Here is a 26916-nt window from a genome sequence, read left to right as displayed (position 1 = left end):
CATTCATAAAACTTTGCAATTTTCAAGTTTTCTTTGAAGTATCTCCCGTGAAACTGAAATCTTACTTTTGACACCAATATCTAAATTGAACGCCTTCAACCGCTTCACAACTCAATGAAATGTGTCAAACAAAAAACGATTGCCTTGCTAATCCCTCCTGTGAGAATAATAGAAAGAGGCGTTAAATGAAAGCCCTTGGCAGTTAAGAAGAAATTAAATTAAGGGGGAATTAATTTTTTTCTATTTAAACACTGCAATGAATTAATGCAGCTGGGAAGAGTTTTAATAGGAAAACAAAACCATTTAATTTTAGGATTCACTGGTTGAAAGAGGTTGTGACAGAAGATCTCGTTTATATCAATCAAGAAGAGCAAAAGTCACAAGCACTCCAGTTTTAGATAAGATGTTTAAAAAAAAAAATTAGGAGAGGAAGGCAATTATATTTCAAATTAACCCAGAGCAGGTGTTGGAAAAATCTACGAGAGTGAAATAGAAATTGCAATTAGGGTGATTACCAGGGACTTTTTTTTTTTATCATCCTCGTTCCCTCCCAAAAAACCTGGAATTTTTTGCAGAACAAGAATTACTGAAGTGCTATTCAGCATCTGAAAAGTAAAGAATGAAAGACAAGCATTTCAGCTGAGCTCTAGCTGATCGTAAAATAAGTTGCTCTTCAAAAGCGCTGGATATAGTCAAAAAAAGACCACAATCCTGCCATTAAAGCTTATTGAAACACATTAAAAAAAACAGACAGACTTTTGATCGCTCTGCTGCAGCCACTCTCTAACTTTTCTTTGCAAACACCATTATGGAAAATATCCCTTATGTGCAAAAGCATGCATCATATTCAGATTTACACACAATGTAACAGAAGATTAAGAGCATCCTAAATCAATTATGTCGAGTTTCTTTTCATTTTCTTTCACCTAATTGTCACAAAGTCACTCTCCACAAATGCTTATGACTTGAAAAGAAATCCTTTTTACAGCAATGTGATCCAGAAAAGTTTAAGAAGTCCCAGTTTGGACAATGCCTTTATTCATTGTTTTCTTTCTTTATTGTTAAACTTCTATACATCAAAACATCTTGCTTACAGATTTATATCCTGCTTGTGTACTTTACCAAGCAGCTGAGGTAGCTAAAAAGCTTCATTTAGAGAAGCATTCTTTTTTTTTTAAATAGCTCCCTGGAAATGACAATCCTGAATCATTTCTTTAGCTTTTACATTATTTTATTTGCATTTCCTTGCAGACGCCCCTCCCTTCTAGCACTGAGGATGTTATCTAGCTGGGTAAGGAAACGTCTGCAAGAAAACAATCAAGCTCAGAAAGTACCAAGGATTCCTCAGTCCTCCTCCTCCTCTTCCTCACTGCAAACTCTACCTCTTCTAGAACTGATGAAGTTATCTAGTTGGGTCATGAAATGTCTGCAATAAAACAACCAACTCAGAGAGCACCAAGAACCCTAAAGTCCTCATCCTCCTCTCTTCCTCTTCCCCCTCCTCCTTCTCTTCATCCTGTCTGCAAACTCCACCCCCTTCTAGCACTGATGAAGTTACCTAGTTGGGTCATGAAACGTCTCCAAGAAAACCGCCATGCTCAGAGAGCACCAAGGACCCCACAGTCGTCGTCCTCACCCTCCTCCTCCTCCTCTTCTTCTCTCTCTCTCTCTCTCCTCCTCCTCCTCCTCCTCCTCCTCCCTGCAAACTCCCTTCCCTTCTACCACTGATGATGTTATCTAGTTTGGGTCATGAAACATCTGCAAGAAACCCACCAAGCTCAGAGCGCACCAAGGACCCCACAGTCCTCCTCTTCTTCTTCTCCTCCTCCTCCTCCTCCTCTTCCTCCTCCTTTTCCTCTTCTTCTCCTCCTCTCCATAAGCCCTACTCCCTTCTAGCACTGATGATCTTACCTAGTGGGCCATGAAACATCTGCAAGAAACCCACCAAGCTCAGAGCGCACCAAGGACCACACAGTCCTCCTCCTCCTCTTCTCCTCCTCCTCCTCCTCCTCCTCCTCCTCCCTGCAAACTCCCTTCCCTTCTACCACTGATGATGTTATCTAGTTTGGGTCATGAAACATCTGCAAAAACCCACCAAGCTCAGAGCGCACCAAGGACCCCACAGTCCTCTTCTTCTTCTTCTCCTCCTCCTCCTCCTCCTCTTCCTCCTCCTTTTCCTCTTCTTCTCCTCCTCTCCATAAGCCCTACTCCCTTCTAGCACTGATGATCTTACCTAGTGGGCCATGAAACATCTGCAAGAAACCCACCAAGCTCAGAGCGCACCAAGGACCACACAGTCCTCCTTCTCCTCCTCCTCCTCCTTCCTCCAAACCAGTCATGTAAACAAGTCGCCAAGTTCTGCCATTTTTTCCCCTCTCACATATAGACCTATTCCTTCGTAAGCAATACACTTATTTCACGAAAAGCCCTTAAATGAGATCAATGGTTTTATCCAAGCAGGAGCTCACTGGTCATTTTCGGCTTGTAATCGGACATGAGATGTCACCCATTATCGTTACAGGGCATTTTTCCAGATGCGAACGTATTGAAAGAGAAGGGGGGAAAAAAAAATAAAAAATGATAGGCGATAAAACATTTTCTGGGGATGCTGGCGTTTCCCCCCCCCCTTACCTCCATCCTGAAATTTGCTTAATCTTTCAAAGTAGGATGACATGGGCGCTTGTACAATATCGAGGATAGCCAGTAGCGTTCTGGTCAGTCTGAGGAGTTCACTGAAACTATAAAAACCAAAGTATATGAGATTGCGGGCCAGGTGCACCACCTACAGAAATGAAAACAGAGACAAGGAAGATCAAAAGCAAGAAAGGGAACCCAACGCTAAACTCGCGACGAATGGACTGATGTGGTTACGCTCGAGAACTCATCCAGAATACAGCTAGTCCTCTCCTTACGGTCGCAACCGAGCCCACAATTTATGTCGCTAAGCGAGTCAGTTGTTAAGTGAGTTCTGCCCCCCCTTTTACGACCTACAGTAGTGGCTAAAATTGTGGAAACCTTTTGGGAAAAGTGTATTTTTGAGGTTGGATGGCTAATAACACCACTTTTTTTTTTTAGAGTAGTACCCTAAAATTATATATCAATGGAAACATAATTTAATCGAGAATGTAATGCAACAAAGTTGGTTCAATTATCTGTACTGTATTCTATGAAAGGTTATAGCCAAATAACCAGAAAAAGGAAGCACAATTTGCTTAAGTTGATCTCAGGTAGCTTTCCTTCATCTGATTGTAGCCAATGAGCGTGAGTGTTTAGAGAGCCAATCGGGTCTCATCTTGTTCGGGCAAGGAGCCAATCAGATCACAGGAGGATTCAGTGATTGATGTCATGTATTGACGCTGAGAGGAGGACATTTGTCAGTGTGTTATGGGATCGCTATCAAGTTGGCTGGTTTTTTTTGTGTTCTTTCATTTAGTGAGTTTGCAAAACGTCATAAAACTAAAGGAATGGTGCAAAGAGTTGACTGGTCGTCCAGAAAGCGATGTAAAATAGTATTATGAAGTGAACAAGGCTACAGTGATAAAGAAATTAGAAGAAAAATGGATAGACACTTAACCAAAGGTGGCATTTCTACTGTACACTTTTCCCAAAAGGTTTCCACCATTTTGGCCACTACTGTATCTTTGCCACAGTGGTTCAGTGAATTACTGCAGTTCTTAAGTAACACAGTCATTAAGTCAATCTGGTTTATCTATTGACTTTGCTTGTCAGAAGACCACAAAAAGGGGATCGCGTGACCCCGGGACACTGCAACCCATCATAAATATTAATCAGTGGCCAAGGGTCTGGATTTTGGTCATGGGGATGCCGCAACGGTCGTAAGTGTGAAAAACAATCTTTCCAGAACAGTTGTAACTTTGGTCCCTAAATGAACTCATCAGAAGCAGGGGTTGGACTAGATGACCTCCAAGGTCCCTTTCAACTTTATGATGATGTTGCAAAGGGGGATCACAGGACCTTGCAACCATCACAGATGTGAAACCAGTTGCCAAACACCCACATTTTGATCATCTTAACAAGGGGGCTGCTGCAACGGTGCTTAAGCGTGGAAAATGGTCACTTTTATCAGTGCTGTTGTAACTTCAAATGGTCACTAAGCGAACTGTGTGTAAGTCAAGGACTTCCTGGCTACCTGGATATTGAAAAACTAACTCAGATCTATGGATTTTACCCAGTGGAGAGAGTGGGGCCCTGGGATCGTGTTGAGCAATGTCGCTCTCGTAGCTACGTACAAACCATAAGTCTCCTACGTCGTGGTTTTCTAAGATTAGGGAATGCTGTCACTTCTGTCAGCTGAAGCTGGGGAGGATACATAGTAAGTGTCTAATAGAGCACCTGGTCTACTGTTATGAAGTGAGGAGAGCCTGTGGCCTAGAGGTTAATACAGCTGCCTAACATGCAAGCTGCCCAGGTTCGAATCTCAGAAGGGAATGGCTAGCTGACGAGAGCCAAATAGCTTGAAATAGCTCTACTAGTCTCCCTTTAACTCTCTGTCAGCAAAATCTAAATTGATAGAAATTGTTCTGTCCCAGCCTACGTCCGTCCTTATTACGTCACAAGAACAAACCCCTCTTAAACAGCAGGCTGGGAAAACCAACCTCTTTTTATTTCCAAAACAGTCCTGGTAAGTTTTTCTCCAAAACAAAAAACAAAGAATACTTTCCTAACAGATAATTGGTTACAAAAGCAAGCAGAGCAGAAGTTTAAACAACAAAAAACAGACCATGATCCTTGAAAGTTCTTTACAAACGGTTGCCTTCAGCAACCAGCACCGCCCACACCTTCCCTTTTTATAAAGCAGTCCCAAGGCGTGGCTTCTCAATGTCTTCTCCTCCCCCCCTGGAGTTGTCGTATTGACTGCTGCTGATCTGCTCTAGCTAATTGCCTGCGTCTACGAGCATCAATCATGTCCATCAGGTGTGAATCCTCCAAGTCTGACTCATTCTCCCCACACAGCTGAGCTTCATCCGGAACAGTGGTTCTCAACCTGTGGGTCGGGACCGCATTTGGGGTCGAACGCCATTTCACGAGGGTCGCCAAACAAAACAGTCCGCCATTTTCCCCCCCTTTTCCTTAGCTGTGCTACTCCCTTTTATTCTATTGGCTTTTGAAAGCCAATAGATTAGACTCTCTTGAATAGAGTCTAATTCTATTGGCTTTCAAAAGCCAATAGGAATTGTCCAGGCTGTCTCTGCTCTGCTGAGCCCGCCAAAAGTCCCATTCTGCAAATGGTGCTACACCAGTTGAGTAGTCCTCAACTTACGACCGGTTGAGTAGTCCTCGACTTGCGACCGGTTGGGGGTCGCGGCATTAAAAAGGTTGAGAACTACTGATCTGGAACATGACTGGAGGGCCCAGGCTCTTCATCAGACCGTGAGTCTTGTAATTCATCAGAGCCTCCCTCTGACCCTGATGGCCCTCCAAATGCCTCCTCCACCTCCTCCTCAGATCCCCGGACTCAGCTGTTGGGAACACAGGCTGGCACGGAATCACGACAGACATAGTTTATCGCAGTAGCGACTTGAGCCTGCAAAACGCTCCTAGACTGGGGCTGAAAGGCAAAAGTAATCATAACAGTAGACCAGGTGCTCTATTAGACACTTAATATATGTTTACATTTCACAAGTGCTTGATAAACAATGTGTTGTCTGGGTCTTATCTTAATAACATGTAATAAAATCCTAATCTCTACCATTGTTGAAAGACAGCCTTGTTGGGTTTAAGGCAGTTTCTCCCAACCATAGCCACCAAAATATCACCAAGTTGAGTCAGACCCTCAACTATAACAGAATAACAGACTTGGAAGGGACCTTGGAGGTCTTCTAGTCCAACCTCCTGCCCAAGCAAGAGATCCTATACCATTTCAGACAAATGGTTGTCCAATCTCTTCTTAATGTCTATGGAGATTCTCAGTCATCCAGGACACGGTTCTCCCGAAGGTGCTTTTTCAAAACAACTAGACTTCCTTGTTGTTTTTTTCTTTGAAGACGTTTTGCTTCTCATCCAAGACACTTCTTCGGCTCTGGCCTTCTCCCCACCATCCAGTCAGAGCTGAAGGAGCTTCTTGGATGAGAAGCGAAATGTCTTCAAAGCAAAAAAAACAAGAAAGTCCAGTTGTCTCCCGAAAAAGAGAGGGACAATCTCTTCTTAAAAAACCTTCAGTGTTGGAGCATCCACAACTTCTGGTGGCAAGCCGTTCCACTGGTTTATCTCCTGCACTTTTTAGAGCAGGGCTTTTCAACCTTTTCACCCATTTTATCACTTTTAGGATATGGCAACATCTGAGTACCACCAGTCGCCTAGCAAGGTGTCAAAAACTTGATAACAAAAAAAAGGAAAAAAGTGATAAAGTACAGGTAGTCCTCGACTTACAACAGTTCACTTAGTGACTGTTCAAAGTTACAATGGCACTGAAAAAAGTGCCCCCCAAGCCACAGCCGAGCAAGACAGCGCCCGGCTGCACACTTCCTCCTGTCCAAGGTTTTCATTGTTGTGAGCATTTCTGTTGAGGATTGGGAGCGGGGGTGGGGTGGGGGTGTTTGGTTTTTATTCCCCCCGTCTGCTGGGTGGTTGCAGCAGGTTTTGGTCACTTCATTTGACCCTGGGACACTGTGACCATCATAAATATGAATCAGTTCCCAAGCATCTGAATGTAAATCACAAGACCCTGGAGATGCTGCAACATTCCAGCTGATCGGCGCTTCTTCTGGGCTCAGCAGAAATGCCAGGATCAGTGCTGCTTTCCAACTGATTGGTGCTTCTTCAGGGCTCAGCAGAAGCACCAGGATCAGCATTGAGCTCCAGCTGGAGCCTGGCGCTGATCCTGGTGCTTCCACTGAGCCCCGACAGCCCCAAAGAAGCGCTGATCAGCTGGAAAGCGGCACTGATCCTGGCGCTTCCGCTGAGCCCTGACAGTCCTGCAGCTCCAGCCATCTCTCGCTCAGGCTTGTGCGGTGCTGCCACCGGTTCAGCTCATTCCCCTCCTCCGCTACCACTTTTCTAGGATGCTCGCGTACCACCTGCCAGGTGTCAATGTACCACAGGTGGTACCCATACCACTGGTTGAAAAGCCCTGTTTTAGAGGGCTGCAGGAGACGGCTGTGATATTATAGGAACCTTCCTGGCTTGTTGTTTTGTTGTTTTTTGGACTCTGTGTAGTTCCTGTCCTAAACATCCAACATTCCTCACAACTGCGCTGTCCGTCTCAGCATTAAAAGAGACAAATCCGTTTTGTTCGGAGGGCCCAATCGCGAAGGTTTTAATTTAAGCAAAGAAATGAAAATGGCTTGTTCTGGCCCCTTCCATTTTTTTTCTCAAATTTTGCCCAAACTAATATTTACATGGTCCCAAAACATCCATTCTTAGGCTGAATTTCAGCAGCGCAAACCTGGGGGGCTTCTCACGTCTTACATGGGGAATCTAAAAGCTATGAGTTGCCGCTGCCCCAGATTATTGTGACAAGATTGTAACCTCAAATGTCAGCTTGTTCTTCTCCTTGTCTCCAAAAGGGAAAGGCTGGTTAACAACTTCTTTTAAGTAATCTTCTACAAATTCCATCGTAAAAGCAAATTTCCTCTTCATGTCATTTCGGGATGAATCGGTGAAGGAGTCATACCTGCCAAGAGAGAGGCGGTTAGGGTGGGAAATAGGTCACGCTCCATAAATCAGGGGTCTTCAGACTTGGCCCTTTTATGACTTGTGGTCTTCAACTCCCAGAATTCCTCAGCCAGTGTGCCTGGCTGAGGAATTCTGGGAGGAGTCTTCAAAATTGGCCCTTTCATGACTTTGGAATTCAACTCCCAGAATTCCTCAGCCAGTGTGCCTGGCTGAGGAATTCTGGGAGGGGTCTTCAAACTTGACCCTTTTATGACTTGTGGACTTCAATTCCCAGAATTCCTTAGCCAGGAACGCTGGCTGAGGAATTCTGGGAGTTGAAATCCACAGGTCATAAAAGGGCCAAGTTTGAAGACCCCTGACATAAATCATGATGTACATTTTCTCATTTCGACGAAATCTAAGTTCCTGTGAATACCCCTAATGGGTACAAAATCCTAAGGTTAGACTTACCCCATCCATAATTCCAGGTAGTCCTCGATTTATGGCTACAATTGAGCCCAAAGTTTACGTTGCTAAATGAGACATTTGTTGAGTGAGTTTTGCCCCATTTTATGACCTCTTTTGCCCCGGTTATTAAGTGAATCAGTGCAGCTGTTAAGTGAATCTGGCTTCCCCATTAACTTTGCTTGTCAGAAGGCCTCTAAAGGGGATCATACGATTCTGGGGCACAGCAACCGTCATAAATATAAATCAGTTGCAGTTGTGAAGCTAGCCACATGGTTGTTAAGTGAATCTGGCTTCCCCATTGACTTGGCTTGTCAGAAGTGAATCACATGACCCCGGGACACAGCAAGATCATAAATATTAACCAGATACCAAGCGTCCAAATTTTGATCACGTGATCACAAAGATGCTGCAACGGTCCTAAATGTGAAAAGTGATCCTAAAGTAGTGGCCAAAATTGTGGAAACCTTTTGGGAAAAGTATACACTAGAAATGCCACCTTTGGTTAAGTTTCCACCCATTTTTCTTCTAATTTCTTTATCACTGTAGCCTTGTTCACTTAATAATACTATTTTACATCGCTTTCTGGGCGACCAATCAAGTCTTTGCATCATTACTTTAATTTTATTATATTTTACAAGCTCACTAAATGAAAGAACACAAAAAAAACCCAACCAACTTGATAGCCATCACATAACACACTGACAAATGTCCTCCTCTCAGCTGCAATACATGACATCAATCACTGGATCCTACTGTCATCTGATTGGCTCATTGCCAAAACAAGATGACGCCTGATTGGCTCTCTAAACACTCGTGCTCATTGGCTACAATCAGAGGAAGGAAAGCTACCTGAGATCAACCTGAGCAAGTTGTGCTTCCTTTTTCTAGTTATTTGGCTATAACTTTTCATAGAATACAGATAATTGAACAATCTATGTTGCATTACATTCTTGATTAAATTATCTTTCCATTGATATATAATTTTATGGTACTACTCCAAAAAAAAGTGGTGTTATTAGCCATCAAATCTCAAAAGTACACTTTTCTCAAAAGGTTCCCACAATTTTGGCCACTACTGTAAATCACTTTTTTCAGTGCCACTGCAACTTTGAACGGTCACTAAACAAACTGTTGTAAGTTGAAAACCGCCTGTAACTTTTTTAGAATTTACTAAAGGTAAATCTTCCTTCTTAAGAGGATTTGGGGATCGAATGGATACGATCTTGGACTGTCATGATCACGCCGTTGCAGAGATGGTGTGGCAGTCACAACTTTGGAGATGGGTCCCGAGTCACCTTTTTCAAGTCGGTCGTAACTTGGAACAGTCGTTCCGGTAAGTTGAGGACCGCCTGTATCGTGGAAGGATCTGTTGTTTTCAGAAAGGGACTTACTCATGGATAGTAATCTTGGTAGGGATTTCAGTCCACAGCCTGGCGTACTTCACAGGCACCCCCGTCTCTTGAGGATCTCTGTCGACGTGCATGTGTAACATTAAACGACAAAATGATGCTCGCAGCTCATAAGGCAGGCTTTCGTCCGACATGCACCGTAAGATCAAATCCACGGACAGCTGGGTGGAAATTTGATTTATAGCCAAATATTGGCGATCCAAACACATCCTTGCAAAGAGGTTCAATTGATACCTTCAGATAAGGAAATAAAACTTGTTATCTGCAATCTGCGTTGGTTTCCCTAAAACACCGGTGCTAAAGGAACAGCCTAACCACCACACGGATATGGCATGTTGGCCAGAATCATTGTCTTCCCTTTTTTTGTTCAAACTATCCTTTCGGTTCTAAAAATCAGACCCGCACAATATGTGATCTGCGCACAGCAACCTCTGTCGTAAATTCCAGAAGTGTTTTAAAATTCTTTGGTTTTTAAAGGACTTATCATGCCATCCGATCCAAGCTTACCACGGTGTTCAACCCTGGGAACTGAGTACAGATCTGCATATAAACGCCAGCCTTTATTTAATCAAATGAAAGAATTTTGAGTTTGAAAGAGGAATGCAAAACATCTGCAGAGCAGACATGAAAAGAGCTAAGAAATTTGCCCTCCCAGATGAGCCCAAATTTCCACTCCCTGAAGATCCAAAATGTTACAGGTAATCCTCAACTTATGACTGTTTGCTCAGCAACTGTTCAAATTTACAACGATTCCCAAGTTTTAACGGCTGCCGCCAAAAAGATCGCAAAATTGGGTGGCCAAGGTGGGTGACCCAATTTACAAACATTGCAATTTATAGTCTTAATTGAGGACTATCTGTATTCATTTCTCATGTTTATCCATCAGAAGCCAGAACATCTGAAATGTATCTACTTGTAATCTCCTCTCTAAATCCTGATCACATCAAACATCAGAACTCTTTAAAAAAAAATTACTAAAATAACAGAGAGTCCCAGAAGGTTCGTTTTAGCCTATCCACGAAATTATCAGGAATTAGTCCTGTTTTATTTTTAATATTCATTTAATATTCATATCCCACTTGGTTTTACAAGGTTCTTCTGTGGTCTTTCATCAAACGAAAGAGTTAGATTCACACCAAACTAAGAGACCTTCAACAATCATCCGGTTTTTATAGCACTGAGCAACAGTAACAGCACTTAGACTTACATATCACTTTACAGCCCTCTTTAAGTGGTTTACAGAGTCAGCCTCTTGTCCCCGACAATCTGGGTTCTCATTTTATCAGCCTCAGAAGGATGGAAGGCTGAGTCAGCCTTCAGCCAGTCAGGATCGAACAGCTGGCAGTGGGCAGAGTCAGCCTGCAATCCTGCATTCTAACCATTGCACCACTTAGGCTCTTTATACTCAAAATATTGCATTAGTTTATTGCATTATAGTTTATTGCATTAAACAAAATGCCTGTTATAAAGGCGGACTTGGCTACTTCCAGCTTCGTTTGGACACCCTTTTTTCCCCCTTTAATTTTCCTCACATGCTAATAATGGAGCTGTGCTGGAGATGAACTGGGTTCAGTTCAAATTTCTCAAAGGGGTATATATTTTTTTTTCTCAACTAATTTCTAATATAGGCTTCATTCATCATTGTAATAATAATAATTATTATTATAAAGTTGGAAGGGACCTTGGAGGTCATCTAGGGAGGAAACCCTATACCATTTTGGACAAATGGCTGTCCAGTCTCTTCTTAAAAACTTTCAGTGTTGGCGCATTCACTGCTTCTGGAGGTAGGTTGTTCCACTGGTTAATTGTTCTAACTCTCAGGAAGTTTCTCCTTAGTTCCAAGTTGCTTCTCTCCTTGATTAGTTTCCATCCATTGCTTCTTGTCCTGCCTTCAGGCGCTTTGGAGAATAGCTTGACTCCCTCTTCTTTGGGGCAGCCCCTGAGATATTGGAAGACTGCTATCCTGTCCCCCCTCATCCTTCTCTTCATTAAACTAGACATACCCAATTCCAGCAATCGTTCCTTATATGTTTTAGCCTCCAGTCCCCTAATCATCTTTGTTGCTCTTCTCTGTACTCTTTCTAGAGCAGTGGTTCTCAACCTGTGGGTCGTGACCCCATTTGGGGTCGAACGACCATTTCACGGGGGTCACCAAACAACGCAGTCCGCCATTTTTCCCCCCTTTTCCTTAGCTGTGCTACTCCCTTTTATTCTATTGGCTTTTGAAAGCCAAAAGAATAGACTCTCTTGAATAGAGTCTAATTTTATTGGCTTTCAAAAGCCAACAGGAATTGTCCAGGCTGTCTCTGCCCTGTCGAGCCCGCCAAAAGTCCCATTCTGCAAATGGTGCTGCACCAGTTGAGTAGTCCTCGACTTACGACCGGTTGGGGGTTGCGGCATTAAAAAGGTTGAGAACCACTGTTCTAGAGTCTCAACATCTTTTTTACATCGTGGTGACCAAAACTGGACGCAGTATTCCACGTGTGGCCTTACCAAGGCCTTGTAAAGTGGTATTAATGCTTCACGTGATCTTGATTCTATCCCTCTGTTAATGCAGCCTAGCACTGTGTTGGCTTTTTGGGCAGCTGCAGCACACGGCTGGCTCATGTTTAAGGGATCGTCCACTAGGATTCCGAGATCCCTCTCACAGTTATCACAGTGATCTTGATTCTATCCCTCTGTTAATGCAGCCCAGCACTGTGCTGTATCTACCTTGGCCTGTCAAAATGCTTCAGTGTGATAGGAAAGCCTTGGATTGTCAGTAAAGCTGAAGAAGAAGAAGGAATAATTGTTTAGGATAGCGTACAGTTTCTGTTCTCCCTTTTGAGAAAAATTACCTGTAATAAGTAAGGACCTCTAAATCAGTTTTGGTGCCCTCCTTCGCTTCCTGAGCCAGGTGTCGGATGGCTTTCCCATGGGGCTCCTTGTTGCTGTCAATCCAGTATAACCACACCTCTTCTTCTTCCATATCGTCCGAAAGGGAGGAGCAATTCAAGGGGTTCTCCATTTGCATGGACACCAATCTTTAAAACAACGGCGGACGCTGTCACTACCAAGGGTTGGCCTCAGTACGTGGCTTCAGAGAAGCAATGCAGAACCCTTACAAGTAGATCTCAGTGGGCTTACTTGGTCTGAATGAGGATGTCCGCATTTCCTGGACTCAGCATGTATTTACAGATGAGCTCCTGAGTGACGGGGATGGCGGCTGTGTTGGAAACACACAGGTCGGAGAGATAATCCAAGAACCTTGGCAAGGGGCAGGATGGACAAGAAGGTAAGAGGCTTCAAATTGTGCAAATTCAGAGACATTTGCAGAAATGCAACTATGATCATTCATTCATTCCTGAAAGAGGATAGATAGATAAGATAGATAGATAGATAGATAGATAGATAGATAGATAGATAGATAGATAGATAGATAGATAGATATTGAGGAGAGAAAGAGGGAGAGACAAAGAGGGAGAGATGGAGAAATAGATATAGATAGCAATAGAAATAGAAATAGATATAGATATGATAGATAGATAGATAGATAGATAGGCAGGCAGGCAGGCAGGCAGATATTGATGAGAGAAAGAGGGAGAAGGAGAAATAGATAGATATAGATAGCAATAGATATAGATGATATGATAGAGATAGATAGATAGATATTGAGGAGAGAAAGAGGGAGAGACAAAGAGGGAGAGATGGAGAAATAGATATAGATAGCAATAGAAATAGAAATAGATATGATAGATAGATAGGTAGGTAGGTAGGTAGGTAGGTAGATAGATAGATAGATAGATAGATAGATAGATAGATAGATAGATAGATAGGCAGGCAGGCAGGCAGGCAGGCAGGCAGGCAGGCAGATATTGATGAGAGAAAGAGGGAGAAGAAGAAATAGATAGATATAGATAGCAATATAGATGATATGATAGAGATAGATAGATAGAGAAATAGATAGATATTGAGGAGAGAAAGAGGGAGAGACAAAGAGGGAGAGATGGAGAAATAGATATAGATAGCAATAGAAATAGATATAGATATGATAGATAGATAGATAGATAGATGATAGATAGATAGATAGATAGATAGATAGATAGATAGATAGATAGATAGATAGATAGATAGATAGATAGATAGGCAGGCAGGCAGGCAGGCAGGCAGGCAGGCAGGCAGGCAGGCAGGCAGATATTGATGAGAGAGAGAAAGAGGGAGAAGGAGAAATAGATAGATATAGATAGCAATAGATATAGATGATATGATAGAGATAGATAGATAGAGAGATAGATAGATAGATAGATAGATAGATAGATAGATAGATAGATATTGATGAAAAGGGAGAGAAAGAGGGAGAGATGGAGAAATAGATAGATATAGATAGCAATAGAAATAGATATAGATGATAAGATAAATAGCTAGATAGCCAGATAGACAGAGATAGATAGATAGATAGATAGATAGATAGATAGATAGATAGATAGATAGATAGATAGATAGATGAGAGAGAAAGAGGGAGAGATGGAGAAAAATATAGATAGCAATAGAAATGATATAATAGATAGATGATAGATGATAGATAGATAGATAGATAGATAGATAGATAGATAGATAGATAGATAGATAGATAGATAGATAGATGAGAGAGATACAGAGAGACACAGAGAGATATGCTGGTTTTATAAAATCATTACCACCATTTTATAGTAAATATTCACAAATAAAAAGTTAACCAATGACATGAATTCTGCAAGGGGCTTCAAACCTTGGCTCTCGGTTCCTCCTGAGTAAACTCACAAATGTCTCGATTTCTTTAGCTGTGATATGTTTCTCCAGCAGCTTCCTGTTGTTGTGCAACAAAGCTGTGATCGTGTCTTCTGCCAAGATATCATAGCCAATTTGAGACTGCATGATGCAGAAATTGGTAGCAATGTATTCCTGGAAGAAAATCCCAGAACAACCTGCTACATAGTTTGAAAGCAGGAACACTCCATACAGCTTCTCCACGTTCCATATTTATTGCACATTATTTCCCCTCCTTGGTGTTAACCAAGCTCAGCACCAAGGAGTTGGCAGAAAGAGAAACCCAGAGAAGCATGGATTAACACCAGACAAACAATCAAGCAGAAATCAATATCCTATTCAAACAACTACCAAGCAGGAAACCAGTCGCCCACCAACACTCTCTAGGCCAGGGATAAGCAACCTTGGCTCTTTTATGACTTGTGGATTTCAACTCCCAGAATTCCTGAGCCAGCATGGCTCAGCTTGGAAACCTCTCCATTTCTCCTCAGCGTGGCTGGCTCAGGAATTCTGGGAGTTGAAGTCCATGAGTCATAAAAGAGCCAAGGTTGCCTGCCCCTGCCCTAGGGCAAACAACTATACATCAGAAGGGAGCAAACCATACACTCCCTTCTAGCACCGATGAAGTTACCTAGTTGGGTCATGGAATGTCTGCAAGAAAGCCAACAAACTCAGAGAGCACCAAAGATTCCACAATCCTCCTCCTCTTCTTCCTCCTCTCTGCACACCCCAACCCCTTCTGATGTTCTTACCTAGTTGGGCCGTGAAATATCTGCAAGAAACCCACCAAGTTCAGAGAACACCAAGGATCCCACGGTCCTCCTTCTTTTCCCTGCAAACCCCACTCCCGTCTAGCACTGGTGATGCTACCATGTTGGGGTAATGAAACATCTGCAAGAAACCCACCAAGCTCAGAGAACATCAAGGATCCCACAGTTGTCATCCTCCTCCTCCTCCTCCTCCTTTTCCTCTTCTTCTCCTCCTCTCCGTAAGCCCTACACCCTTCTAGCACTGATGATGCTACCAAGTTGGGGTAATGAAAGGTCTGCAAGAAACCCACCAAGCTCAGAGAACACCAAGGATCCCACAGTCATTGTCCTCCTCCTCCCTCTCCTCCTCCTCCCTCTCCTCCTCCTCCTCCTCCTCCTCCTCTTCCCCCTCTTCTCCTCCTCTTCATAAGCCCTACTCCCTTCTAGCACTGATGATGCTACCAAGTTGGGGTAATGAAAGGTCTGCAAGAAACCCACCAAGCTCAGAGAACACCAAGGATCCCACAGTCATTGTCCTCCTCCTCCTCCTCCTCCTCCTCCTCCTCCTCCTCCTCCTCCTCCTCCTCCTCCTCCTCCTCCTCCTCCTCTTCATAAGCCCTACTCCCTTCTAGCACTGATGATGCTACCAAGTTGGGGTAATGAAAGGTCTGCAAGAAACCCACCAAATTCAGAGAACACCAAGGATCCCACAGTCGTCGTCCTCCTCCTCCCTCTCCTCCTCCTCCTCCTCCTCCTCCTCCTCCTCCTCCTTCTCTTCCCCCTCTTCTCCTCCTCTTCATAAGCCCTACTCCCTTCTAGCACTGATGATGCTACCAAGTTGGGGTAATGAAGCGTCTGCAAGAAACCTACCAAACTCAGAGAACACCAAGGATCCCACGGTCATTGTCCTCCTCCTCCTCTTTCCTCTCTTCCTCCTCCTCCTGCTCCTCCTCCTCCTGCTCCTCCTCCTCCTCCTCTCCATAAGCCCTACTCCCTTCTAGCACTGATGATGTGACCTAGTTGGGTAATGAAACGTCCGCAAGAAAACAACCAAGCTCAGAGAGCACCAGGGACCCCACATTTCAACCCTGAGCTACGAATCTTCTCTTCTGTTGGTAGGAAAAGACCCACCTGGTTTTTTCTGTAGTCCTGTTGAGAATGACGAAGGATTCTGTAGCAAAGTCTAAGCATGTATTTGTATGGGGCGTATCTCTGGTCTCCCAAGTCTTCCAATCTCAACATGGCTCCCTCGCCAGCTTTCTCTTTAAACGGGGTTTTCAATATTCCAAAAATCTGTTTCCAAACACAGTGACAGATAGACAAAATACACAACAAATTAGGCTACTGATGAAAGCAGAGAAAAGATCTTCTGGTAAGCATTTCTAACCAAAGGCAGCTCTTTACCACCACTACGAACAAACTGCCCTCAGGTTATAACCATAAGTGAGTCTGTAACTGCTGTCATGAGGGTCATAAAGCAGGTCCCACAAACCTGATTTTATGACCTTCTTTTGCGGCGGATGTTAAGCATGTATAGAGGTTGTTAAAGTGAATATTGGGTGGGTTTTGCTGGAAATTGGAAGTAAATGATGGTTTCTGGTAAAAACATCATGCCGTAGTTCAATTTCCTCAAAACACATTTCTCCAGTCTAGAGCAGCGGTTCTTAACCTTTGTGTGACGGCGACCCCCGTCACACAAAGGTTATGCGCATGCGCGGCGGTGGCGCGCATGGGGGCGGGGCCCCGCGCGCGGCGCGCATGGGGGCGCCCCCCCGCGTGCGGCGCGCATGGGGGCGGGGCCCCGCGCACGCGGCGCGCATGCGCAGCGGCGCCCCCAGAGGCGCGCCGCCGCCCCCATGCGCGGCACGCATGCGCGGCGGCGCCCCCCGGAGGCACGCCGCCACCCCCACGCGCAGCGCGCGTGCGCGGCACCGCCCCCCCGGAGGCGCAGCGCGCCCCCGGAGGGGACAAAATGGCGGATCGCCACCTTTGGCGACCCCCGAAAAGAGGTCGATCGACCCCAAATGGGGTCGCGACCCATAGGTTGAGAACCGCTGTTTTAGAGACTGCATTTGTCAGCCACCTACCTGTTCCAATATATTCTGTTCCCTCATTAATTTCTGCCTCTCTCGATTGGGTTTAATCACCACCACGTCCAAAACCTCTTGGCCGTTGTTCTGCACCTCCGCCACAAAGAAAATGAGATCTTCCAAGAGCTTAGTGACAAACCTAAGATACGTTTGAAACAAGGACAGGACCTTGACCAACAATAAAGAAGGTTCATTTCCACGTCAGTTCAACCTCCCCTAAATTCCACGCCTTCAAATGACGACAGATCTCAACACAGCTGATCATTACAAAACATCTGGACGCAAAATCTGAAGTCTTTTTCATCTCCAGCCCCTCTCCAATCCACATTTAGCTTCCTAACCCAGGTTAAAACTAGCCAGATGTTGCCAGCTAGTGTGGTTATACAGAGCTGTTATTCTAAAACACACACACACACACACACACACACATAATAATGCAATTATTTCCTTATAATCACAGTACATTCCATCAGGAAACACTGAACAGAAAAGGCAAGAAAGACCACTCGCCTCCTTTCATTTTGAGTTACCGAGCCGTTCTCCAGATTTTTGACCATCGAGGCTAAAACCTTGTTGGCATCATTTGCAAAGTCCAAGTCTCTGACCTCCGACAGAGGAACAGACACGATGGCAAAGGCTTCTTTGTCTTCCTTTGTTTGGCAGGTTCCAATCTGGAGATTGGGAGGAAAAAGCAATTAATCAATCCCATAAATCAACCTATCTATCAATTTGTCTTTTACCATCCATCATCTATCTATCTGTATCTATCATTATCTATAATCTATCATCAATATATCTGTAATCTATTATCTATTTATCATCTATCAATCATCTATATCATCTACTATCAATCGTCTGTCTATCTATCTATCTATCTGTCTGTCTATCTATCTATCTATCTATCCACCCATCATCAATCTATCTCTCCATCATCTATCATCTATATCTATCATCTATCATCTATTTATCTTGTATATGTAATCTATCAATAATCTATCATCTATAGATCTATAACTATCAATCAATCTATCAATCTATCTATTTATCTATCTATGTCTGTCTGTCTATCCATCCATCTATCCATCATTATCTTTATCTATCATCTATCATTTATTTATCATCTATCTGTAATCTATCAATAATCTACCTATATATTTATATCTATCAATAATCTATCATCTATAGATCTATACCCTGTCAATCATCCATCCATCCATCCATCCATCCATCCATCCATCATCTATCTATCTATCTATCTATCTATCTATCTATCTATCTATCTATCTATCTATCTTTTTACTTCTTATCCACCCTTCTCCCTCAGAGGATTGAAAAAGTCCTTTATGTAGACAAAGTCCGATTTAACAAACTTCCTCTTTACCTTTAACATTACAGGCCTTTCTTCATCTTTGTCAATTGGAATACTAGTGCTGGTCACCCAAGTGTTGGTGCAAAGATGCCTCAGCCGTACATATGAATTCCTAAATAAATAAAAACCAGGGAGACCAGGGAATGAACTTTAAACCTCGGAGCAGATCATACATTCTCCACTCTCTCCAAAGAAATCTGGATCTAGCTAAAATAATCTTCTAATTGAGGTCAGCTCCTGGTGACCTATTAGACATATCCATAGATTTTTCTTGACCATTACAATGGCTTGGTTGCCTTCTTCTGGAATGGCTTTTTGACTTTCCGTCCCAGCCTATCCTTTGAGGACTTCTTGGGGATCTTCCGTATGAACACTAACTAGATCCACCCAGGAGAAAAGGTGTAGGTATCTTACAGAACAGTTGCACCCCTCCAGCCTACAATACTAAAGATGCATCTAGGAATAAGCCAAAACCTTGAGTCCAGCCCAAGTTGACTTCTTGACTTTCAGATAGAATTCTGTTTGGAAGAACCTGAGGCAGACAGGTAGAGAGATGGAAACACACCCACACCACATTTTATTTCCGTCTCCCAACAGTACCTTGGAACCAGGCAGTCCGCCCTTTGCAAAGTGGTCGCATCCAGTTCAAATAGAGAGGCAATGTCATTTCCATGAGGGACAGACACCAGAGTGTACATAATCTTCTCTCCCGCTTGCCGTTTCTTCTTTGAGGTTAGAAGCTCGTTCTCCTTCTGCAGAGATGGAACAGGGAATCACTTCATTTGTCTAGGACAGGGGTAGGCAGTCTTGGCTCTTTTATGACTCGTGGACTTCAACTCCCAGAATTCCTGAGCCAACCATGCTCATAACCATGAGTCAGTTGCCAAAAGTCTGAATTTCGATCACGTGATCATGGGGATGCAGCAAAGTGGGGGAAATGGTTGTAAGTCCCATTTTTTCAAGGCCATTGTAACTTTGAATGGTCACTAAATGAACTGTTATACATTGAGGACTCCCTACCATGTTTCCCCGAAAGTAAATTAGACCTGCTGCCTCTTTTGGAGGCGAAAAAAAAAATAAGACCCAGTCTTATTTTCAAGGAAACACGGTATATACCAGGGGTACGCAACCTCTGCTCTTTTATGACTCGTGGACTTCAACTCCCAGAATTCCTGAGCCAGCATGGCTCAGCTTGGAAACCTCTCCGTTTCCCCTCAGCATGGCTGGCTCAGGAATTCTGGGAGTTGAAGTCCACGAGTCATGAAAGGGCCAAAGTTGCCTAGCCCTGGTATATACCATTTCCAATAGGATTTAACAGTGGGAAATTTACTTTCCTTTTGGCATCTGCTGCAGAAGCATATTGCTTTACTTCAAGGTTTCTCAACCTTGGCAATCTAAAAAAAAAAGTGTGGACTTCAACTCCCAGAATTCTCCAGTTTGCTTCGCAACCTGAAAGCTGTATAATGTGATCAGGCGCCTCTGGGGGCCAGCAGATTTAGAATACAGATAGTCCTCGAATTGAGCCCAAACTTTCTGTTGCTGAGCGAGACATTTGCTAAGCGAATTTTGCCCCATTTTACGACCTTCCTTGCCACATTGGTTAAGTGAATCCCTGCAGACGTTGTGTTAGTAACAACGGTTGTGAAGTGAATCAGGCTTCCCCCATCGAGTTTGATTGTCGGAAAGTCACAAAAGGGGATCACGTGACCCTGGGATGATGCCGCCATCATAAATACGAATCGGTGGCCAAGAGTCTGAATTTTGATCACGTGACCGCCAGGGATGCTGCAACGGTCGTAAGTGTGAAAAAGGGTCATAAGTCCCCCTTTTCAGGGCCGTTGTAACTTTGAGTGGTCACTAAATGAACTGCTGTTAAGTCGAGAAGTAGCTGTCATGCCTGCTCTCTCGCGCTCCGATCTCTTTCCCCGTTGCAGAAATTAAGGGCCCGCCTTGCTCCTGAACGTAACTTGAGCTCTGCTAGGCTCTTTTGCAAGACCTTCCAAATGCTGACTCATTTGTGAGTCATCATATTTTTGGTGAGTCATTGAGCGGAAAGGGCACATTGGAAAGAGGTTGGAGAGGAGGACAAGGGAGGAAAAGAACATTTTGCAAGGAACTATTTGGATGCTTCCGGATCGATCCCGACCTGGGTAGAAATCACCAAATAAGGAACAATTGGAATAAATCTCTCAAGTGTCCAGATGGCACATGAGTTGATTTTATGCCTGCTCAACATGATTCATATGCCTTCACGGGCACGTGCCAAAAACCAAAAACACCGGGGATGTTTTCTTATTCATCTCTGCTTCTTGCATTCTGTAACCAAGCCAGTTCCTGCTGAATTTCAGTTAAAAGGTAAAAAGAAAGAAAACAAAACACCTCTACACCCCTTAAGATGACGCAAATTGAAATCCATGGTGCTCTCTGAGCCTGGTTGCTTTCTTGCAGTTTTCATGCAATAAACAGTACTCCAGTCAAGGAACGACCAACTCAGACAAATAATCCAAAAGTAAGCGCTAGCTTAGTCAAAGAATGCTCAAGGAGACCCCCATCAACATTGGTAGGGCAGGCCATCAGGATATAAACAGAGAGTAAACTCCACTCCCTTTCAGCACCGATGATCTTACCTAGCTGGGTAATGAAACGTCTGCAAGAAAACAACCAGGTTCAGAGAGCACCAAGGACCCCACAATTGTCATCCTCCTCCTCCTCCTCCCTGCTAGCCTCTCTCCCTTCTAGCACTGATGATGTTTCCTAGTTGGGTCATGAAATGTCCTTCCTCCTCCTCCTCCTCTCTACCAACCCCACTCCCTTCTAGCACTGATGATGTTACCCAGTTGGGTCATGAAATGTGTGCAAGAAAACTACCAAGCTCAGAAAGCACCAAGGACCCTACAGTCCTTCCTCCTCCTCCTCTTTCTCCTCCTCCTCCTGCTCCTCCTCCTCCTATTCCCTTCTAGCACTGATGATGTTCCCTAGTTGGGTCATGAAATGTCTGCAAAAAAACCTACCAAGCTCAGAAAGTACCAAGGACCCCACAGTCCTTCCTCCTCCTCCTCCTCCTCCTCCTCCTCCTCCTCCTCCTCCTCCTCCTCCTCCTCCTCCTCTCCACCAACCCCACTCCCTCCTAGCACTGATGATATTACCCAGTTGGGTCATGAAATGTCCTCCTTCTTCCTCCTCCTCCTCCTCTCCACCAACCCCACTCCCTTCTAGCACTGATGATGTTACCCAGTTGGGTCATGAAATGTGTGCAAGAAAACTGCCAAGCTCAGAAAGCACCAAGGACCCCACAATTCGACTCCAGGCTACAAATATTCTCTTCTACCGGTACAAAGTGAATTGTTAGTTAAGGAAGTCCTTTTGTCCACCAAGCTCTTTCTGAAAGATGCTCGGAAGATGCATGCCTGAGAGTGTGTGGCCGAGATGCCGTGTAACGCTTGAGGATGTTGCCCTGATACAAATTCAAACCTAAGCTTTCGTACCTGCTGCTCTCCCAAAATGCTGAAACAGATCCGAGTTGGATAGCTTAAATAAGCATCTAGCTTTGTGGCACAAAAAAAAAAAAAAAAATGTTGAACAGGAAAGAAGTGCCATTTGTTTTCAATGTTCAAATATCAGAGTTTTTTGTAGAGGGAAATATTTCACCACATTTTATTTAAAGGAGTTGGGACTTACCAGGATCTTCTCCCCATTGCAGCCATCTGGGTAGTGAGGATTAAGCTGGAAAAGAATACTTTTATTAGCGTTTATAGAAAGGGTTTTTAACAGCTGGTATTCAAATGAGTTTGTAGATTCGAATGCAAAAAGGCAGAGAAATGTGCCCAACTACAAGCAGGTTTGTGGGGTCCTTGGTGCTCTCTAAGTTGGGTGGTTTTCTTGCAGACGTTTCGTTACCCAACTAGGTAATGGCATCCGTGCTAGAAGGGAGGGGGGTTGCTCTCTTTTTATATACTGGTGTCTTGCCTTGTCAGTATTGGTTAAGAGTGTTCTCAGTGTTTCCTTATCCAAGCTAAACCAAAAAATGCTAGAAAATTCTTTGAAGTCTGGCACTCAAACAAATCATCCATCAGTGGGCACGTAGAGATAAACAACATCTACATACCCTTCAAAAGAGACAATCAGAAAGTTAAACTTCCCAAAGGAACGACCAACTCAGACAAACAAGCTAACAGTAAATAATAAGCCAATCAAAGAACCATCAAGACCAGGGGTAGGCAACCTTGGCTCTTTTATGACTCGTGGACTTCAACCCCCAGAATCCCTGAGCCAGCCACGCTGAGGGAAAAGGGAGAGGTTTCCAAGCTGAGCCATGCTGGCTTAGGAATTCTGGGAGTTGAAGTCCACAAGTCATGAAGGGGCCAAAGTTTCCCCCATGTTGACTCAGGAGTTCTGGGAGTTGAAGTCCACGAGTCATAAAGCGGCTTAGGCCTAGGCCAGAGGTAGGCAACCTTGGCTCTTTTATGACTCGTGGACTTCAACTCCCAGAATTCCTGAGCCAGCCATGCTGAGGGGAAAGGGAGAGGTTTCCAAGCTGAGCCATGCTGGCTCAGGAATTCTGGGAGTTGAAGTCCACGAGTCATAAAAGAGCCAAGGTTGCCTACCCCTGATCAAGAAGAAAACCGCATTCCCACCAACACTGACAGGGCAAGCCACTAGCATATAAAATGACAGCAAACCCCACACTCCCTTCTAGCACTGATGATGTTACCTAGTTGGGTCATGAAATGTCTGCAAGAAAATCACCCAGTTCGGAGAGCACCAAGGACCCCACAATTCAACTATGAGTATAAACATTCTCTATCGGTAGAAACTGTCCCAGTTTTTTTTCTACTTTCAACCTACAAAAAGGTTACACCTGAAGGTTGGGGACCAACAGGTAATAAGGTACCCTATGCTTCTAATCCATGGCATGGTGATAAGCTTTCAAAAGAAGCAAAGCGCTCCTTTTGAAGGTGTCAAGGTAGCAGCATCCTCTACAAGGACTTCAAAAATGCTTCCTCTCAGAGGTTATGCAATGGACAAAGAAAGCAAAAAGTCTTCAAGGAGCCGTGTGGAGCTTCCCCCAAGATGCAACTGCTTTAGTGCTTCAAGAAAGGGTCTTTCACTCCCACTAACATGCTTTGTGAAGCACCTCTACTCTCTGCTTCCGTCTATTCATGAGTTCTGGGGTGTCTTCAGCATTTTGATGCAAAGGTGCTTAAGTCAGTTTAGGATGGTCATCAAAGTGTGTTCCCGTGCATGCCTCTCCAGCCCGTTCCTACGTTACACCTGAGGTTCTTCCTTATCAAGTTCTTCGGCTTCCACTTGTATCACAAGAGCTGCATTCGGGCATTTTTAAGAATCATGATTAGGCCTTTCTCTGTTAATTAATTAAATGTTCACACCACACCACTGCCATCAATTTCAGGCAGATATATTTATATCCTCCCCTCATTTCGTACAACTTGAGGCACCAAACATAAGGATCTTGTCTTGTATTTTCCCACAATAATCCTGCGATGTGAGTGGACTTTCATACGGAACTATGGATGGATGGATGGATGGAGGGATGGAGGGATGGATGGATGGATGGATGGATGGATGGAAGGAGGGAAGGGAGGGAGGAAGGGAGAGAGAGAAAGGGAGGGAGGAAGGAAACGTGAGAGGAAGGAAGGAAGGAAGGAAGGAAGGAAGGAAGGAAGGAAGGAAGGAAGGAAGGGATTTTGTTTTGTGCATATTTTTAATGCCAGATTAAACTGAAAAGCCACTTCCAATAAAAATTAGAATGAAATTAGACTCTGATTATTTCTTTTAATCATACATTTTGTCTCTTCTTCTCTCTTTCATTCTCAGCCACCTATAAAGATAAATAGACATTGTGCCAGATAAATTATGCAATGAGTATACACTGCCACCTGGTGGCATAATTTTCATTTATTCAATTTAATTTTGTTTCTCTGTGTGTGTGTGTGTGTGAGAGAGAGAGAGAGAGTGAGAGAGAGAGAAAGAGAGAGAGAGAGAGAGAGAGAGAGAGAGAGACTTGCTTCAGAACAAAAAAGAAAAAAAAAACCCCTCACATATAACCTTGGCTCCTAAGGTCTTCATTTTATCGAATAAAACATGTTTTTTTTTAAAAAAAATACCCCTAATCAGGCTAGTGATGCTGTGTTTCCAGAAAAGCAAATAAGAATATCCTTCAACTGAGTACAGTCAATAAAATCGCCATTCATTTCGGGCAGATCTTTATCCTAAGGATAAATAAAAAAATTGAGATAAACTTTTTGTCATGGGAATCCTACAGCTGCAAGGCTACCTTGGGCCCTGGGTTTTTGGCAAGGGCAGGGGACAATAGAAGCCTGCCTAAATGGGGTTTGTGATTATTTTATTTACCTACTGATTCAATGTACAGTCTGCTTTTCTGCTCAGAAAGGACACACAAGGCAACTAATAAAACTTATTAAAAAAAAAAGCGAGGTCAAACGTTCCAAGTGTAAAATTAATATTCAGCTCCCTTTGGAGTTAAAAACTTGTCAAAAGAAATGCATCTTTAGGGATGTCCTGAGCACAGATAGTCCTCGGCTTACGACCACAATGGAGCCCAAAACCTCTGTTGCTAAGTGAGACATTTGTTAAGTGAGTTTTGCCCCATTTTACGACCTTTCTTGCCACGGTGGCTAAATGAATCACTGCAGTTGTGAAGTTCGTAACCCGGTTGTTAAGTGAATCTGGCTCCCCCATTGACTTGGCTTGTCAGAAGGTCGCAAAAGGGGACACTGTGACCGTCGTAAATATGAGTCAATTGCCAAGCGTCTGAATTTTGATCGCATGACCAGGGGAGGGATGCTACCATGAGCTGTCATACTTTCCAACAGTTCTGAAAGCTGGTGAAATGGACGCCCATTCAGAGATCACCTTGCTGCGTTCTTCAAAGATGGAATCTAACCAAGAGGCGGAAAGGGAACCTGGAGCGTTTTCCAGACTCAACATTTTGTGTGGGAAATTGTCTGCTTCACATTAGTTTTGGCAGCTTCAAAGTTGTATCGTATCTGATGGTTTTATTACCTACGGCCCTCGATGGTTTCCAACATTCCAGCGAAAAAATGTGTTTTTTCTCCACAGCCGTTGCAACGTTTAAGTGCTGCCTTACTTCAAGGCTCACTTAACAGGCTGGAGTTTTTCCCACATAAAATAACAGAGCACAAATACTTTTGTATACCAAGGACACTGGGATCAATATGCTGTTTGGAATCATACCTATTTGCAAATGCTTCCAGAATGGAATGGAATGGAATGGAATGGAATGGAATAGAATAGAATTAAGAATAGAAGAATAAGAATGGAATGGAATGGAATGGAATAGAATAGAATAGAATAGAATAGAATAGAATAGAATAGAATAGAATAGAATAGAATAGAATAGAAATAAGAATAGGAAAGAATAAATAGAATAGAATAGAAATAAGAATAGGAAAGAATAAATAGAATAGAATAGAATAGAATAGAATAGAATAGAATAGAATAGAATAGAAATAAGAATAGGAAAGAATAAATAGAATAGAATAGAATAGAATAGAAATAAGAATAGGAAAGAATAAATAGAATAGAATAAATAGAATAGAATAGAATAGAACAGAATAGAATAGAATAGAATAGAAATAAGAATAGAATAGAATAGAATAGAATAGAATAGAATAGAATAGAATAGAATAGAATAGAATAGAATAGAATAGAATAGAAATAAGAATAGGAAAGAATAAATAGAATAGAATAGAATAGAATAGAATAGAATAGAATAGAATAGAAATAAGAATAAGAAAGAATAAATGGAATAGAATGGAATGGAATGGAATTAGAACTGGAACAGAACAGAAAAGAACAGAACAGAATAGGAATATTGGCCAAGTATGATTATTACCCATACTGAAACATAAGAAGAGAACTATGGAAATTAAGTATTCAGCAGAATGATGGCATGAGGCAAAACACACAATCCACCCAAGAAAGAATCCCTGTGGCCAAATGAACAGCTTGGAAGGACCTCAGCAATGCATAAGGTATCATTTAGCGATTGTCCATTTTTTTCCAAAGTCTGAACCCAAGACTCTCTTTACTATTTTAGAGAAAGCTGTCAGCATTCTTCTCTGTTCCTCACCAACCTTTCTCACCCTTCTCCGTTGCTTCCACCCTTCTTCTCTTGCAAAAAAAAAAAAAAAAAGTCCTGAAGATTAATGGTTTACGTAACCCACTCAGAGATAGGACACAATTTTGACATTTCCTTAGTCAGGAAGGCTTAATTAGATGACATGTTCAAAGCCGAAAGCAGACTGTTGTTCTTGGCATGGAAAATTGTGTAACCCAGCAAACAAAACACTTTGCTGCCTCTACAATCTACATCAAGGGCTTACTGAAAGAGAGAGGAGCTATGATCCTACGTCAAAAAAAAAAGTGGG

General features: G+C 43.2%; 1 protein-coding gene across 3 annotated transcripts in view; it reads right to left on the bottom strand.

The window, feature by feature from the left end:
• Positions 1–26916, bottom strand: part of ITPR2 (inositol 1,4,5-trisphosphate receptor type 2) — a 132995-nt gene that overhangs the window by 85398 nt on the left and 20681 nt on the right. Inside the window, exons 7-19 of one of the 3 annotated variants that reach the window (XM_039357570.1) lie at positions 24288–24323; positions 22163–22207; positions 19085–19236; positions 18497–18596; positions 17626–17786; positions 17113–17254; positions 16157–16318; positions 14239–14411; positions 12618–12737; positions 12329–12514; positions 9474–9725; positions 7489–7633; positions 2632–2782 (exon numbers count right to left, since the gene is read on the bottom strand). In XM_039357570.1, the coding sequence (XP_039213504.1) occupies positions 2632–2782; positions 7489–7633; positions 9474–9725; positions 12329–12514; positions 12618–12737; positions 14239–14411; positions 16157–16318; positions 17113–17254; positions 17626–17786; positions 18497–18596; positions 19085–19236; positions 22163–22207; positions 24288–24323 (1825 nt within the window). Of the gene's footprint in view, positions 1–2631; positions 2783–7488; positions 7634–9473; positions 9726–12328; positions 12515–12617; positions 12738–14238; positions 14412–16156; positions 16319–17112; positions 17255–17625; positions 17787–18496; positions 18597–19084; positions 19237–22162; positions 22208–24287; positions 24324–26916 lie in introns of those variants that run through there. The other 2 variants (XM_039357571.1, XM_039357572.1) reach the window with 2 other exon arrangements.

This window comes from Crotalus tigris, unplaced genomic scaffold, assembly GCF_016545835.1.
Source record: "Crotalus tigris isolate CLP2741 ecotype Arizona unplaced genomic scaffold, ASM1654583v1 scf7180000018925.3142382, whole genome shotgun sequence".
Lineage (NCBI taxonomy): Eukaryota > Metazoa > Chordata > Lepidosauria > Squamata > Viperidae > Crotalus > Crotalus tigris.
Note: the sequence above shows the minus strand (reverse complement) of the source record. Positions and strands in the feature narration are given on the sequence as shown.